This window comes from Oncorhynchus clarkii, chromosome 28, assembly GCF_045791955.1.
Source record: "Oncorhynchus clarkii lewisi isolate Uvic-CL-2024 chromosome 28, UVic_Ocla_1.0, whole genome shotgun sequence".
Lineage (NCBI taxonomy): Eukaryota > Metazoa > Chordata > Actinopteri > Salmoniformes > Salmonidae > Oncorhynchus > Oncorhynchus clarkii.
The window spans coordinates 18,072,570-18,089,972 of NC_092174.1; the positions used below are offsets into that span (position 1 = coordinate 18,072,570).

Here is a 17,403-nt window from a genome sequence, read left to right on the forward strand (position 1 = left end):
CATTAGCAAGATGTTCATTAGAATGTGCCTTCAGCTTTAATTCAGGTTAATCTGACTATACCCTCACAGGAAACAAGGACTGAACTGTATAAGCTTTCTGTAAGAGTTTAAGCTTAATGCTGTTAAATACAGTCGAGTGAAAGCAAGGCAAATACAGACATATTTCAAATGAACATTTCCTTTCTGCGTAATACAATACCTCTAAAGACACTGTATTCCGGAAGGTAAATAACATCTCTCACCATCTTGAAGTAGAGACATATCAGTTGATAATTGTAGCTTTCCTCCACCTGTCAAATACCACTACCTCAGATATCGAGACAGGACCCCCTATTACAGTGAGTCAGTCCCATAGTTATAGTTAACTATTAGGCTGAGTTGACATACTTTCTCTCTCCCATGCATTGCCTTCTCAACCTAATGAAATTTCACTGTTTGCTCTTATTTTAGTGCACTTTTGACATGTTTTATCATTTAATATCACATGATCACAGCTACCCCAAACCCAAGCCTATTAGACATGGAGAACCACATTATGTACATTACATACTAAGGGTAAAATCTGATATCACATCATCATATTCCAGTGTGACTCTTTTAATACTCCAGAGGCAAATTGGTTAATTCCGTCATTGTTAATGAAGCATGTTTAATAGAATAATGAAATTAGGCATGGCAAGGAAAGTGAAAAGCACCCCCTTCCCATCCAATGTGTGAGGCCTGACAGCTATGCATAATCTCATTTGCTAAGCATAATTAATAAAAAGTGGTGTGATTTTTCTCTAATGCGTACTGTCTTTCTTCAAGGGCAAGATAAATGTTGAACTACTTGGATAGTTTCTAGCTGACGGTAGTGACAATAGTCTCAACGCCATTCCTCTAGATCAGAAGCAGTTCAAATCATTTGAGAACATTTGGATTCATTATTATCATACAGATCAATATATTACATGTACACTGTATATAATACATACGTACAATGTATGCACAGTGGACCATGGTAACTGGCTAATGGTCCGCTTCTTTTTTTACCTCCGCCTGGTTTTAAGTGCAATGGAAGCGTGAAAGTTCATTACTTTGAATTATTGGTCACTAAGGTGACTCGCAATTGCCATTAGCATGTTATTCTTCCTTCTATCTGGTAAAAATAACACGTCTGCTCAAAAGAAGTGTGAACTGATTGACAGCTCTTTGTCTATTAGCAGAAAATCATTGATAAAACAAAAGAACAAACTGCCTGGCTGTCCATACATTCTGTAAACATCTAGGAGACAACTAGGTTACATAGAACTAGTCAGATTGGCAGATTTATTTGAATGGATTCCATTAAAAGGATGCCCCTGTGTGGAATATTCTGGTTTTATCTGCCACACCTTTCAATTACTCCAGTTTTCTAAGCATTCCCTCTCTGTGTTTGTTTTCTCTCCATCCCTTCAGCCAGCAGAAATCTAATCGACTTTCAGCTTTACTCATCAGATTTGCATTGTTACCATGAAAGTGTTTACTTCAGTCCATTTTATTAGATTTTTTTCTGGAAGTAATAGTTGGGCTTGGAATATATAGAGTTGAATATAAATAACATACAGTACAGGTATTGTCACATTCTGACCATAGTTCTTTTGTGTTTTCCTTGTTTTAGTGTTGGTCAGGACGTGAGCTGGGTGGGCATTCTATGTTGTGTGTTTGTTCTTTTCTATGTATGTCCTGATATGGTTCTCAATCAGAGGCAGGTGTTAGTCATTGTCTCTGATTGGGAACCATATTTAGGTAGCTTGTTTTGTGTTGGGGCTTGTGGGTGGTTGTTTCCTGTCTTTGTGTTCTCTGCACCAGATAGGACTGTTTCGGGTTTTGCCACGTTTGTTGTTTTTGCAATTGTGTTCATGTTTAGTTTCTCTTATTAAAAACCATGAACTCTAACCACGCTGCATTTTGGTCCTCCTCTCCTTCGACGGAAGAAATCCGTTACAGAACCACCCACCACAACAGGACCAAGCGGCGTGGTGACAGGCAGCGGCAGCAGGAGCAGCGCAAGGAGGAATGGACATGGGAGGACGAGTTGGACGGTAAAGGACCCTGGGCACAGCCAGGAGAATATCGCCGCCCCAAAGAAGAGTTGGAGGCAGCGAAGGTGGAGAGGCGCTGGAATGAGGAGGCAGCACGGCGGCGCGGATGGAAGCCCGAGAGTCAGCCCCAAAAATGTATTGGGGGGGCACACAGGAAGTGTGGCGAAGCCAGGTAGGAGACCTGCGCCAACTTCCTGTGCTTACCGGAGGGCGAGAGAGACCGGGCAGGCACCGTGTTATGCTGTGGAGTGCACGGTGTCCCCAGTGCAGGTGGATAGCCCGGTGCGGTACATACCAGCTCCTCGTATCGGCCGGGCTAGAGTGGGCATCGAGCCAGGTGCCATGAAGCCGGCTCTGCGCATCTGGTCTCCAGTGCGTCTCCTTGGGCCGGCGTACATGGCACCAGCCTTACGCATGGTGTCCCCGGTTTGCCAGCACAGCCCAGTGCGGGCTATTCCGCCTCGCCCCACTGGCAGGGCGACCGGGAGCATTCAACCAGGTAAGGTTGGGCAGGCTCGGTGCTCAAGAGCTCCAGTGCCCCTGCACGGTCCGGTCTATCCAGTACCACCTCCACGCACCAGCCCTCCGGTGGCAGCCCCCCGCACCAGGCTGTCTCTCCGTCTCAGCCCTACAGGTGCTCCCGCCTGTCCAGAGCTGCCAGAGTCTCCCGTCTGTCCAGAGCTGCCAGAGTCTCCCGCCTGTTCAGAGCTGCTTGAGCCGCCAGTCTGTCATGAGCCGCCAGAGCTGCGAGTCTGCAAGGAGCCGCCAGAGCCGCCAGTCTGCAAGGACCGCCAGAGCCGCGAGTCTGCAAGGAGCCGCCAGAGCTGCCAGTCTGCAAGGAGCCGCCGGAGCCGGCAGTCTGCAAGGAGCCGCCGGAGCCGCCAGTCTGCAAGGAGCCGCCGGAGCCGCCAGTCTGCAAGGAGCCGCCGGAGCCGCCAGTCTGCAAGGAGCCGCCGGAGCCGCCAGTCTGCAAGGAGCCGCCGGAGCCGCCAGTCTGCAAGGAGCCGCCGGAGCCGCCAGTCTGCCAGGGTCCGCCGGAGCCGCCAGTTGGCCAGGGTCCGCCGAAGCCGCCAGTCGGCCAGGGTCCGCCGGAGCCGCCAGTCGGCCAGGATCCGCCGGAGCCGTCAGTCGGCCAGAAGCTGCCAGAGCTGTCAACCGGCCTGAGCTATCTCTTAGTCCTGAGTTACCTCTCAGTCCTGAGCTACCTCTCAGTCCTGAGCTACCTCTCAGTCCTGAGCAACCTCTCAGTCCTGAGCTACCTCTCAGTCCTGAGCTACCTCTCAGTCCTGAGCTACCTCTCAGTCCTGAGATACCCCTCGGTCCTGAGCTACCCCTCGGTCATGAGCTACCTCTCAGTCATGAGCCAGATTCAATCTGGTTTCCGCTTAGGTTATGGATATGTCACTGCAACCTTAAAGGTCCTCAATGATGTCGCCATTGCCCTTGATTCTAAGCAATGTTGTGCTGCTATTTTTATTGACTTGGCCAAAGCTTTTTATGCGGTAGACCATTCCATTCTGGTGGGCCGGCTAAGGAATATTGGTGTCTCTGATGGGTCTTTGGCCTGGTTTGCTAACTACATCTCTCAAAGAGTGCAGTGTATAAAGTCAGAAAATCTGCTGTCTCAGCCACTGCCTGTCACCAAGGGAGTACCCCAAGGCTCAATCCTAGGCCCCACGCTCTTCTCAATTTACATCAACAACTTAGCTCAGGCAGTAGGAAGCTCTCTCATCCATTTATATGCAGATGATACAATCTTATACTCAGCTGGCCCCTGCCCGGATGTTGTGTTAAATGCTCTACAACAAAGCTCTCTTAGTGTCCAACAACCTTTCTCTACCCTTAACCTTGTTCTGAACACCTCCAAAACAAAGGTTATGTGGTTTGGTAAGAAGAATGCCCCTCTCCCCACAGGTGTGATTACTACCGCTGAGGGTTTAGAGCTAGAGGTAGTTCCCTCATATAAGTACTTGGGAGTATGGCTAGACGGTACACTGTCCTTCTCTCAGCACATATCAAAGCTGCAGGCTAAAGTTAAATCTAGACTTGGTTTCCTCTATCGTAATCGCTCCTCTTTCACCCCAGCTGCAAAACTAACCCTGATTCAGATGACCATCCTATCCATGCTAGGTTACGGAGACATAATTTATAGATCGGCAGGTAAAGGTGCCCTCGAGTGGATAGATGTTCTTTACCATTCAACCATCAGATTTGCCACCAATGCTCCTCATAGGACACATCACTACACTCTATACTCTGTAAACTGGTCATCTCTGTATACCCGTCGCAAGACCCACTGGTTGATGCTTATTTATAAAACCCTCTTAGGCCTCACTCCCCACTATCTGAGGTATCTACTGCAACCCTCATCCTCCACATACAACACCCGTTTTGCCAGTCACATTCTGTTAAAGGTCCCCAAAGCGCACACATCCCTGGGTCCATCGTCTTTTCAGTTCGCTGCAGCTAGCGACTGGAATGAGCTGCAACAAACACTCAAACTGGACAGTTTTATCTCAATCTCTTCATTCAAAGACTCAATCATGGACACTCTAACTGAGAGTTGTGGCTGCTTTGCGTGATGTATTGTTGTCTCTACCTTCTTGCCCTTTGTGCTGTTGTCTGTACCATGTTTTGTGCTGCTACCATGTTGTGTTGCTACCATGTTATTGTCATGTTGTGTTGCTACCATGCTGCATTGTCATGTGTTGCTGCCTTGCTATGTTGTTGTCTTAGGTCTCTCTCTATGTAGTTTTGTGTTGTCTGTCTTGTCGTGATGTGTATTTTGTCCTCTATTTATATGTTATTTATTTTTCATTTATTTTCTTTATATATATATATTTAAATGTTTATCTTTATTTTTTATATTTAATTATAATTTTTGTACATTTATTTTATCCCAGCTCCCGTCCCCGCAGGAGGTCTTTTGCCTTTTGGTAGGCCGTCAATGTAAATAAGAATTTGTTCTTAACTGACTTGCCTAGTTAAATAAAGGTAAAAAAAAAAAGAATAAATAAATAAACATGTCTGGGGTTTCACATGGGGCTTTGTAATATTTTGTGTGGATTCCCCAGTAACTGTCTGTCTTTGTTGTTGTGTTTCAGAGAGAACCAGTATGCTGGCATCCTTCATCAGCCCTATGAAGATTAGAGATACTGGGACAACAACATCAAAAGACGATGGAGACACTTCAAGTAATTGATTCCTGTATTTCCCTTTCCATGCTATTCACTCACACCACATTTCAATCAGAGTAGCACACCAGCAATTTCAGTTTATACTTTCAATTTACACCTTTTGCTAAGCTTTCCCATTTCGGTAGTTTGGCCTTTTCTTAAAAATCTCATCAACATAATGTGAAACTTAATAGCGGTTTCCTCAACTATGTTTGTTCTTGTCTTAATTGGGGAACAGATAGCAGCAGCGCTGAGGTGAAGGAGAATCGTCATAGCACAAACCAAGTGGACTATTCCACCATACGACAACCTGCACATCATCAACCAGCTCTTTACACTGACATCTCCAGAGAGCTCTCCAGGACTACTGCTCTAAAGAGGAAGCAGCCATTGGTGGAAGGAAAAGACAGTCTTCTCTATGAACTCCAGTTGATCTGTAAGAGAACGGCCCATTGCTTTACATCAGATAGCGCCACGACTCCATCTGCACTGTCGGTTGAGGGAGGAGCATCGCGCGGGAGTGACGCAACCTGTCGGAAGACAATGAGGACTTCCTGGTCTGTCACAAAGAAGAACGCCCTGGTGCAGTTGAACGAGCTGAGACCAGGTCTACAGTATGAGATAGCATCCTGGACAGGGCCAGTTCACGCCCCTGTGTTCGCTGTAGGAGTAGAGGTGAACGGTCTCAGGTTCGAGGGCCGAGGCCCCACCAAGAAGAAGGCTAAGATGAGAGCAGCAGAGATGGCTCTTAGGTCCTTCATCCAGTTCCCCAATGCCCCTCAGGCTCACATCACCATGGGAAACCTCAACTTTATCAACACCACAGCACCAACAGACTTCACCTCAGACCAGGCCGTTCTCATCCCTGATACGCTCTTCAAGGAGTTTGAGCCAGAAGCAAACGAAGACCAATTCCTTTACCACAGGACAGACGGAAAGGAGTTGCAATTTGAGGAGCCACCAGCGCAGGGAGAAACACAACTCCTATACCACAGCCACAGGACAGGGGGAAAGGGACAGGAGTTGCTCTCCAGCATTTGTAACCATGGGAGACTAGTATGCCTGACCCTTGACCTGATGTCCTCAGCCAATCAGAAGAGGCAGAGGATCGGTTCCTCCATTGTTGAGGAGCTGAGGCCTGTGGCTCTGCTCAATGAGTTAAGGCCAGGCCTGAGGTACGTCTGCTTGATGGAGAGAGTGCGGGGCAGGCCGATCAGGAGCTTTGTGATGGCAGTGAGGGTGGATGGGAGGATATTTGAGGGTTGTGGGCACAGTAAGAGACTGGCTCAAGCCCAGGTAGCTACCTCAGCCCTACAGGACCTGTTTAACATCAGTCTGGGGCCTGAGACTAGCATCAGTCGTACTGCCAGCTGGGCCAAGAGCTCTCAGCTACCTCAGGTGGGTACCTTACCTTCACTGACTTACTGTATGAGTTCTGAGTTTAACCATATTCCTAACTCTGTTTTGTCTAGCTATGGGGGAGAATTCTTCAATCTCAATTCATTTTGAAATCAGTACCAAGCCTTGCTTGCTGTTCAATGTCTCTCCTAAAACAATGACAATGTTGAGATGCAGTGTTTCAATTTGCTGTAATTTGGATATAACAATCACAGTGCATCATTTTTTTGATTTCTCCATTTCATTCACATCCTCATTGAAGTGCCCAGGTTGAACAGGGTTATTGAACATGCCCCGTCCATTGCCTCTGTAGCTGCAGCATTACCATCCATCCCATCTTCTAAATGGTCATACTGAATATATCTAAGAGGTGCTCAGACTGCCACCAAATGGAGTGTGTCGTATCAATATGCATTTCATGTCCAGGAGCCTCAGGACTAAACGCTATCCTGGCTTGCATGCTCAACCACAGCAGCTTCACAACCCTGTTATGTCTGTCTGGCCTCAGAAAATCTGCTCTTCATCTTTTGCCATACTTTAGAACAGTATTATTCAGACTTTTTTAGTGGGGGCCAAAACTATTTTTGCCCGATGTTCTGAGGGCCAAATATTTTTACCAATAATTTCTTGTGACCCCACCCCACACCAGACCTTAAAATGGTTCAATTGCGGAACTCCCGGGTGGCGCAGTGGTTAAGGGTGCTGTACTACAGCGCCAGCTGTGCCACCAGAGACTTCGCGCCCAGGCTCTGTCGTAACCGGCTGCGACCGGGAGGTCCGTGGGGCGACGCACAATTGGCCTAGCGTCGTCTGGGTTAAGGAGGGTTTGTCCGGTAGGGAAATCCTTGTCTCATCGCGCACCAGCGACTCCTGTGGCGGGCCGGGCGCAGTGCGCGCTAACCAAGGTTGCCAGGTGCACAGTGTTTCCTCCGACACATTGGTGCGGCTGGCTTCCGGGTTGGATGGTGCTGTGTTAAGAAGCAGTGCGGCTTGGTTGGGTTGTGTATCGGAGGACGCATGACTTTCAACCTTCGTCTCTCCCGAGCCCGTACGGGAGTTGTAGCGATGAGACAAGATAGTAGCTACTAAAACAATTGGATACCACGAAAAAGGGGTAAAATTCCCCCCCAAAATTCTAATAATAAACAAATAACATTCATTGCATTCTTATAAAAATGAAAAGAAACCAATAAATACATTTACTTAACAAACTTTTTTTATTTTCAAATTAGCTTTTTCAAAAACGTTTGAATAATCTGTACTCTTCTTTTTTTCCCTCCAAAAAAATGTGTTTTTTTATATCTGCTTGCCCTCATATTTAGTTGAAGTGTTTTACCATTTTATTTTCAGGACAACCAGGGTTCAAGTAGAAGGCAATTGGACATTAACAGCTTTATCCATGAGTTGCATTGACAAGTGGCAATTAAAAAAAGGTCTGCCATGCAAAAACCTGATAAAAAAATATACTTATAAGGAGGCCATAAGTACATACATTCTTTGCTCAGTGACAGCTGTGTGGATTTGGAGTTTGTTACAGCAACTGTGTGAACTTATTACAGTATTATAGACACAAATCCTGGGATTTCCTATGACCTTCTATGTAGAAGAACCCCTTACCTTCTACATTTGACATTTTAGTCAATTAGCAGACATTCTTATCCAGAGCGAATTACAATTAGTGCATTCTTGTTAAGATAGCTAGGTGAGACAACAACATATCTCAATCGTGTCAAGTACATTTTCCCTCAACAAAGTATTTATCAGCAAAATCAGGGCTTGTCGGGGACGCTGGGAGAGTTATTTAAGATGCTCTTCAAAGAGTACCTTCTAATGACTCTTGTGTGGCTTGTGATAGTGCAAAACAGGTTACACGTGTCTCCGTGAGAGATGGATCACAATAGGTTGTAGCTCAAACCGTTCGGACTTTCCATACATTTTTGTAAGAAGAACCGTTTTCGGGATCCGCCATTGTCTCACAAACACCACTCTGGCTCAGCCCCTGTTAATCACACAGACGAGTGGTTGGTATCAGCGTTTTCAGAATAAATAGGCAATGCAACAACCCATGAGTAAAACACACAATGTTTCAAAGGAGTTAGAAGTCCAAAATTCGCCGGGGTCACAGTGAGACTGTAGGGTGAACATTATCATCGCAGCATATTGGTGATCAAGGAGGAGCCCCAGACTGAAGGAGATGAAATTAAGAGGAAGTGTGAAGAGCATATTAATAACTATTTAATACGCTCATTACGCATCATTGCACATGACCTTGTCCCATCGCCATTTAGACAATATCCTTTCCCCTTTCTAGTCATCTCTCCAAGCTTGATATCAGGGAACGGGTGGGATGATAACTTCAATGATCATGTATCGTATATATTATGTAAATTTAGTGGATGAGTTAGCCTTTTTTTTTTTATTAACTACTAAATATTGTCAACATAGTCTCATCATTCCCAGATATACTCTCAATATAATGCTAATCTAATATTGTATGTCTCAGGGAGAGTTGACAGAGAAGAAACCTCTGTCAGAGTCATTGAAAGCACTGCCACAGTGTGCTTCCCAAATGACACACTATTTCCTATATAATGCACTACTTTTGACCAAAACCCATATGGGACGCAAGCTTGCGGCACGTCCACCACACCTGATGACGCATGGCAACTATTATCTGGTTGTTTTGGTGACCGTGATATTGACTTAACAACTAGCTGGCAAACATTTGTTTGCTCTACTGTCTGTTTATGTAGATGTGAATACAGCTGTTATCTTGACCATTGCCTGTTTGATTAGGAAGTAATCCGTTAACGTATGTGATTGCAGTGCTTTGCAGAGTCAATCTTCCACTTGGTGAGAGAGAAACACAGTCAGCTAGCTGACTGTTACTGCCCTACCTCCCACAGCCGTCACAAAGTACTGGCAGGCATCGTAATGACCAGAGGTAGGCTTTGGACTCCGTCCAAACGGAACCCTATTCCCTGTACGTATATTAGTACTCTACTTTTAACCAGCTCGGGTCAAGTATGGCATTATATAGGGAACAGGGTGCCGTTTGGAAGGCAACCATAATTACACTTTTCATTGACATTTAAATATTTTACAAGTCAAAATGAAAGAGAAATGGTGGATCTCTCTTTAATACAACTGTAGATACCAGCATCAAAATGTATGATACGTCGTAAATGATTCAAATGCCTTTGAATACAGGCCTTTATAGGCCTGCATGTGACATTCCCACATCAACAGTATGCCAGTCAACTGGGAGTGTATATTAGTGACTTCAGTTGAAGCCAGCATGGTTTGGTTATTCGCAAACCTGAACATCTAGGAAACTCTCATTTGCCAGTAGAGCTCCTTGGACTAAGATGAGAGAGTGGGCAAAACCATAGAATTACAAGGAATTCTATTCATTCTATTCCTATGGGCACAGCGCTTTACAGGTATTGCCGTCCCAAAAGGCAGTGAATCCAATAGGAATCCCTCCCAGACTTTCATTCATATAGAATACCTCACAAGAAAATAAGCAGTTGCTCAGCTTGCTCAGCAACACAAGATGCAACTTTATACCATCCCCATTGATGAGATAAGACAGTCATTACATTCTTTGCAAATATTTCACGAGGTGCTGTGGTAAGACAACAACATACAGTAGCTGTTAGGTCTTACCTGGTTAAAAAAATACATCAAATAGTAGGATACTGGTATGGTATATTCTGTCCTATTAGTCATTTCTTACTCAGAATCATTTATTTAGCCATCTTAGTCTATTACAGTGATATTTAAATTTTGGGCTCCCGAGGGGCGCAGCGGTCTAAGGCCCAGCATCTCCGTGCTAGTGGCGTCACTACAGACCCTGGTTCAATCCCAGGCTGTATCACAACCAGCCGTGATCGGGAGTCCCATAGGGTGGCGCACAATTGGCCCAGTGTCGGGTTAGGGGAAGGTTTGACCAGGGTAGGACGTCATTATAAAATAAGAATTAGTTCTTAACTGACTTGTCTAGTTAAATAAAGGATAAATAAAAAATAAAAAATGTAATTAGATGAAGTTGTTTGTAAGGACATTTCCTGTTTGAGGCCAAATTACTGTAACTGATATCCCAAAAGACAAGTGTTGGCATACACCCTATTCTATTCCCTATGCAGTGCACTACTTTTGGCCAGGACCCATGGGCTCCAAAGTAGTAATAAAAAAAAGGCATTATATAGGGAATAGGGTACCATTTGGGACACGGACAACACTCTCAAATCTGTTGTATAAGTGTACTGTGCAGCTTTGTTTGATGTTGGTTAGTAAGAAACATTGTGTATTGTCCCCTGCCCAGGTTTTGACATTAGGCGAGGCCAGGTGGTGTCTCTGGGGACAGGGACCAAGTGTTTCAGTGGAGTGTCTGTCAGTGACCAGGGATGGACGGTTAATGACTGCCATGCTGAGGTCATCACAAGGAGGGCTTTCCTCCGCTTTCTCTACACCCAACTGGAGCTCTTTCTCTGGTAATATACTGTATATTATAAACTGGGTGGTTTGTGCCCTGAATGCTGATTGGATGACAGCCATGGCATATCAGACCATATACCATGGTTATGACAAAACATTTCTATTTACTGATCTAATTAGATTGGTAACCAGTTTATAATAGCAATAAGGCGCCTTGGGGGTTTGTGATATATGGCCAATATACCACGGCTAAGGGCTGTGTCCAGGCACTCTGTGTTGCGTAATATGTAAGAACAGCCCTTAGCCGTTGTATATTGGCCATATACCACACTCCTCGACCCTTATTGCTTAATAATATACTATATACTGCACTGTAATATACTGTATATATATACTGTCATATACTGCATCTTTACACAAGGGAATGCATCTCAAATGGTACCATATTTCCTATATAGTGCACTACTTTTGAACAGGTTTCTGTGCTCTGGTAAAAATGTGTGCACTATAAAGGGAATAGGGTGCCATTTGGGACATATCCAAGGCCTCAACCGTGAGGACGAAGTTGTAGAATCTTTGCTTGTATACTTTTACATTGAAGTTGCAAGTGAAACATTTTATATCAGCTGTTACTTACAGTATCTGCACTGATATGTTGGTTCCATTTTAAAAAGAGCCACTTGTAAATGTTATTTTATGCTCATTCCCCATCACTCAAGAATCAATTTTGATTCTTGATTAACACATCGTACTAAAAGCCTTGAATAACTAAACGTGTTCCCATCAACGTCAAGTGCACAAGGATGATTGAAGTATAGAAATGTTTAACATAAAACACCCTTTTCATCTCAAAATACACTACATGACCAAAAGCATGTGGACACCTACTCGTCGAACATCTCATTCCAAAATCATGGGCATTAATATGGAGTTGGAGTTTGCTGCTATAACAGCCTCCCCTCTTCTGGTAAGGCTTTCCACTAGATGTTGGAACATTGCTGCATGGACTTGCAGCAACTGATGTTGGACAATTAGGCCTGTTTCGCAGTCGGCATTTCAATTAATCCCAAAGGTTTTCGATGGGGTTGAGGTCAGGGCTCTGTGCAGGCCAGTCAAGTTCTTCCACACCGATATCGACAAACCATTTCTGTATTAACCTTGCTTGGGCACAGGGACATTGTCATGCTGAAACAGGAAAGGCCTTCCCCAAACTGTTGCCACAAAGTTGGAAGCACAAAATGGTGTAGAATGTCATTGTATGCTGTAGTGTTAAGATTTCCCATCACTGGAGCGAAGGGGCCTAGCCCAAACCATGAAAAACAACCCCAGACCATTATTCCTCCTCCACCAAACTTTACAGTTGGCACTATGAATCGAGGCAGGTAGCATTCTCCTGGCATCCAACAAACCCAGATTCGTCCGTCGGAATGCCAGATGGTGAAGCGTGATTCATCACTCCAGAGAACACACTTCCACAAACCCATTTCATGAAGCTCCCGACTAACAGTTCTATTGCTAACGTTACTTCCAGAGGTAGTTTGGAACATGGTAGTGAGTGTTGCATCCAAGGACAGATGATTTTTACTTGCTACATGCTTCAGCACTCGGCGGTCTTGTTCTGTGAAGCTGTGTGGCCTACCACTTCGTGTTGCTCCTAGACGTTTCCACTTCACAATAACAACACTTACAGTTGACCGGAGCAGCTCTAGCAGGGTGGAAATTTGACGAACTGACCTGTTGGAAAGGTGACATCCCATGACTGTGCCACATTGAAAGTCACTGAGCTCTTCAGTAAGGCCATTCTACTGTCAATGTTTATCTATGGAGATTGCATGGGTGCTTTTGATTTTATACACTTGTCAGCAACGGTAGTGTCTGAAATAACCGAATCCACTAATTTGAAGGGGTGTCCACATACTTTTGTGTATATAGTGTAGATGTATCTGGGTGATTAGGCAACACGTGACAATTTATTTGAAAGTTCATACTCAGAATGATCAGAACAACATAATTTCCTTTATTAGTAACCGGCCAGACAGTTTGGAGCAGTCCATCTTTGTGCGAGACAAAGAGTCTGGGTACAGACTGAGAGATGGTATTCTGTTCCATATGTATGTGAGCTCATCGCCCTGTGGGGACGCACGCCTCAATTGCCCCTACGAGGTAACAGCTACACGTAAGAAATGTCAACATTTTTATTTCAATTTATATCATTCATACTCGCAGTCGACAAGACTGAATTAAGCAGAATCTACAGTTACATTAAACCAAGGTTTTAAAATGCTCTACTTTAAAAGGATTTGCCTGTACTGTGGTTCGTAGAGCAGGTTTGCATTTGTTGGTGCTGCATCAGTTGTCTACTCCCTCAGACCACAGCTGGCACAGATTTGTAAGGAAGTTACGCTGCCATCTGAGGATGAAGATGGAAGGCGGTGAGGGTACACTTCCTGTCAGCGTACGGAGAGCCAATCAGAAATGGGACAGGGGGTTGCCGAGGGAACCTCCGGTCACCATGTCCTGCACAGATAAAATGGCCAGGTGAGCACCAGCTAGACAGTGACGACTTTCACTGAGTCACAAACGTATAACATACTGAACAAAGGGGGCTTGTCTCTCTCTCTTTGTTCCAATGGTAATGTTCCAGGCTTGTGTCTCAAATGGCACCCTTTTCCCTATATAGTGCACTAACTTTGACCAGGACCCAGTGGCTCTGGTCAAAAGTAGTGCACAATATAGGGAACAGGGTGCCATTTGGGACGCAGATCCTAGTCTTGCTTGATCTCTAGCCTTATTGCTTGTATCTCCAGGTGGAATGTTCTAGGTCTCCAGGGATCTCTCCTGTCTCACCTGGTGGAGCCAGTGTACCTCCACAGCCTCACTGTGGGCAGCCTGTGCCACACGGGTCACCTGGGAAGGACCATGGCACGACGCATGGGGCACATCAGCCCCACGTCCTCCTCCTATAGACACAACAGGCTACTCCTCGGCTGTAAGTCACCCAGATCTAAGAGATGATAACATGATATGGTTACTTAAGATACAGTATTTAGGTTCACATTACTTGTCCAGGAGTCATTTGGCAGTAACCCAGGGTTAGAGACCTGACAAAGAGAAATGTTAGGAGGAAGAAAGGTCATGAGGTCATTCTGTTACCTTGCCTGGTGGAGAGGTACGTTGAGGACCACCTGAGCGTGAAGGATAAACACCTTGGTCCTCGTGGTCCTGTCTCTTCCACTATGCCTCTGTGCTGGCTCATGATGTGGTATCAGAAGTGTGCATGTTAAGTACGTACCTGTACCTCTCTGCTCTCCTTCCTGACCCCAGTCTGGTCTCTGTGTGGTCTCCAGGCCTCAGCAGCAGTGAGGGTCGGCAGCCAGGGAAGTCCCCCAGGTTCAGCGTGAACTGGAGTGCTGGAGACGGGGAGCTGGAGGTGCTGGATACCTCTACAGGCAGGAGGAAAGGCTCAGGGACACCATCCAGACTCTGCAAGAGATCCCTCTTCACTCGTTGGGAGAGACTACACCACCAGGTTAGTCATGAACAGGGGAGCTATTCAGTATGCTTTACCCAGAACCAGTGGAGGCTGGTGAGAGAAGTACGGCTCATAGTAATAGCTGGAATGGCAAAAATAGAAGGGTATCAAACAGGATTCCGTTCCATTAATTCCGTTCCAGACATTACTGTGAGACTGTCCTCTGAGCCACCAGCCACCACTGCCTGCAACCCACACTGGCAACCCTGAGTCCACACTTTGATACTTCTGTTTTACAATGCCATCCATTGATACTTCCATTATGCTGTAAGCAGAAGCTCTAATGTATGTATTGGAACTAAGGCATGTGGTCTTTCGTATTACTGCAGTGAGGAGAGAGGTATTAACAAACTATTTGCCTACTGCTGATAGTGGAAAAGGCCAAACTTACAATGGAGATGCCATCCATCTTTGTTCAACTGCACTCTGCTGGCTCCCCAAGCATTTCTGTCTCCATTTAACACTCCTCATTATGAATATGTTTTTAAAGTACAGTTACATTTCCACTGTGAAATTAAATATGTATGCCGGTGCGTTCCATTGTTCCAAATGTCAGTGGTTCCATTTTGATGACAGTAGAGAGTCATAATTATTTAGAAAAGCATTTGAATAGCAGAAAAGGCTTCCTGCACTCAATATCACATGCAAGAATAAACAGTTATCTACTATACATCCTGGCTGTACTCCATTAAATATGTGTGAGACAGTCAGAGAGAGAGAGGCAGAGACAGAGAGAAAGAGAGAGAGAGGCCGAGACAGAGAGACAGAGAGAAAGAGAGAGAGAGTCAGAGGGAGAGGCAGAGAGACAGAGAGGCAGAGAGACAGAGAGGCAGAGAGAGACAGACAGAGACAGACAGACAGAGAGAGAGAGGCAGAGGTCGAGAGACAGAGAGTCAGAGAGAGAGGCAGAGAGAGAGAGACAGAGAGAGAGAGACAGAGAGAGAGAGACAGAGAGAGAATAAAGCAAAGCCTGTGGAATGTTAATTTGTTTGGTGAGATGTAAATGGGGGAAGATAGCCCAGCTGTTGAAGTTTGCAATTTGGGTTGGCTCATTAGTTTTTATTCTGTCTGGGTGGTGTTTTATTAACCCAAGCCTTTCCTATTGTTGCTGTCTCTCTCCTCAGCTGAGCAGGCCAGGACAAGTGTTGGGTGACGAGAAGGCCATAAAGACGTACTGTGGAGCTAAGATGACAGCGGGGGCCTACCAGAGAGCCAAGCAGAAGTTTGTCCTCTCACTGCAGGAGGCAGGCCTGGGCATCTGGAACAGGAAACCACCAGAACAGGAGCACTTCCAGAGCAGTGTGTAAGGGGTTCTTATAGAAGAAGCAATTCCCTCACACACACACACTCACATGCGCTCTTCCTATCATGGTCACTAAGACCATAGAGGTCCTATAACACAATGTTACCATGATAGGGACAGCACATGTACAGGTAACCCGCCAAAATAATGGAAACATTTGAGTAAATGAAGGATACAAAGTATATTGAAAGCCGAGTTAATTAAGCCGTTAATATTCTATAATGCTTAGGGTCATGTATAGAAATGCTGGAGGAGGAAAGCATGGATTATCAACTAGATTCAGCCGTGGGCGGAACAGGGGGGCGGAACATAATTACAGATCATTTCTAGGCAAATTGACCACAAGATCAAAACAGATCATGTATCTCTCTATTATGCGAGGGAATACTTAGAAACACATTTCCCAAATTAGAATCACTTTGGACTGATTTCCTGGTGCTTTTACAGTTTTCTTATGTCCAACAATGAAAAACCCTAGAGGTCTTCTCGGGTCCAAAAATGTGGACATGGACACGAACGGACAGATCATAAATTATTTTTTTTAAATGTAAAAGGGGACCCGAACCTGACAACAATCAGACCCAAGCATAAATGGACCCGACAACACCCAGACCTAGACCTGACCTGTACCCTAAAAGTTCCGGATCTAGACCAGACCCCTGATTGGACCAGAGAGATATTTTTTTTAATTTGCAACTAAGTTGCTCTTCTGGTTAACAAATATGCCTTTATATTTTGGCTAGGCCTTCTGTAAGTCAATAAACTCACATTATAAGTGTAAAATAAATATGCTATAGGCTATGCAGAGGCATTCGGGTCAACGCGGGTCTATCAGCTGTAGTACCTAGACCCAAACCCGATGACAATCAAACAGGACCCAAGGGAAAAGTTATAATTCTGGACCGCGGTCGGGTATCGGGTATTTGTTTTCGGGTACACCCATGAAGACCTGTACTATAACCCTATAGGATGACAATGCACAGGACACGAGTGGTTACTGAATTGTTTGATGAGCATGAAAACAATGTAAACCATATGCCATGGCCATCTCAGTCACCAGATCTCAACCTAATTGAACAATTATGGGAGATTCTGGAGCAGCACCTGAGACAGCGTTTACCACCAGCAAATTATGGCATTTCTTGTGTTGGGGTTTCCTTTATTTTGGCAGTGTGAGGTGAGTGTGTGAGGGAATTTGGCTAGCTAAAGTTCCCTGGATTGCTTCTGTGCACTATTTGCTTATCTATAATGAATTTGTAGCCCTGCTTTCATTCCGCCTCCTCTGTGCAATCATATAACAATAGTAGCCCAAAGATGATCCCATTTCCCCTTTAGTAATCCGTCATCCACACCTGTTGAGTTACTCACTTGAGCTCCCCTTATTTTTGGTGTCTCCTTGCAATGCAAACGACATTTCCTTTCAACCATTCTGTCATGTATTGTCTTGTTCATTTTTTACATTGAATGTTATTAAATAGTTTTGAGAGAAAA

General features: G+C 45.0%; 1 protein-coding gene across 1 annotated transcript in view; it reads left to right on the forward strand.

Annotated features, from left to right (window-relative positions):
- Window positions 1–17,403, forward strand: part of LOC139386874 (double-stranded RNA-specific editase B2-like) — a 34,450-nt gene extending 17,047 nt beyond the window's left edge. The window contains exons 2-10 of the mRNA XM_071132734.1: window positions 5,168–5,257; window positions 5,478–6,637; window positions 9,464–9,581; window positions 10,965–11,133; window positions 13,102–13,253; window positions 13,447–13,615; window positions 13,885–14,066; window positions 14,425–14,606; window positions 15,734–17,403. Coding sequence (XP_070988835.1) covers window positions 5,168–5,257; window positions 5,478–6,637; window positions 9,464–9,581; window positions 10,965–11,133; window positions 13,102–13,253; window positions 13,447–13,615; window positions 13,885–14,066; window positions 14,425–14,606; window positions 15,734–15,916 — 2,405 coding nt within the window. The 3' untranslated portion in view covers window positions 15,917–17,403. The remainder of the gene's footprint in view (window positions 1–5,167; window positions 5,258–5,477; window positions 6,638–9,463; window positions 9,582–10,964; window positions 11,134–13,101; window positions 13,254–13,446; window positions 13,616–13,884; window positions 14,067–14,424; window positions 14,607–15,733) is intronic.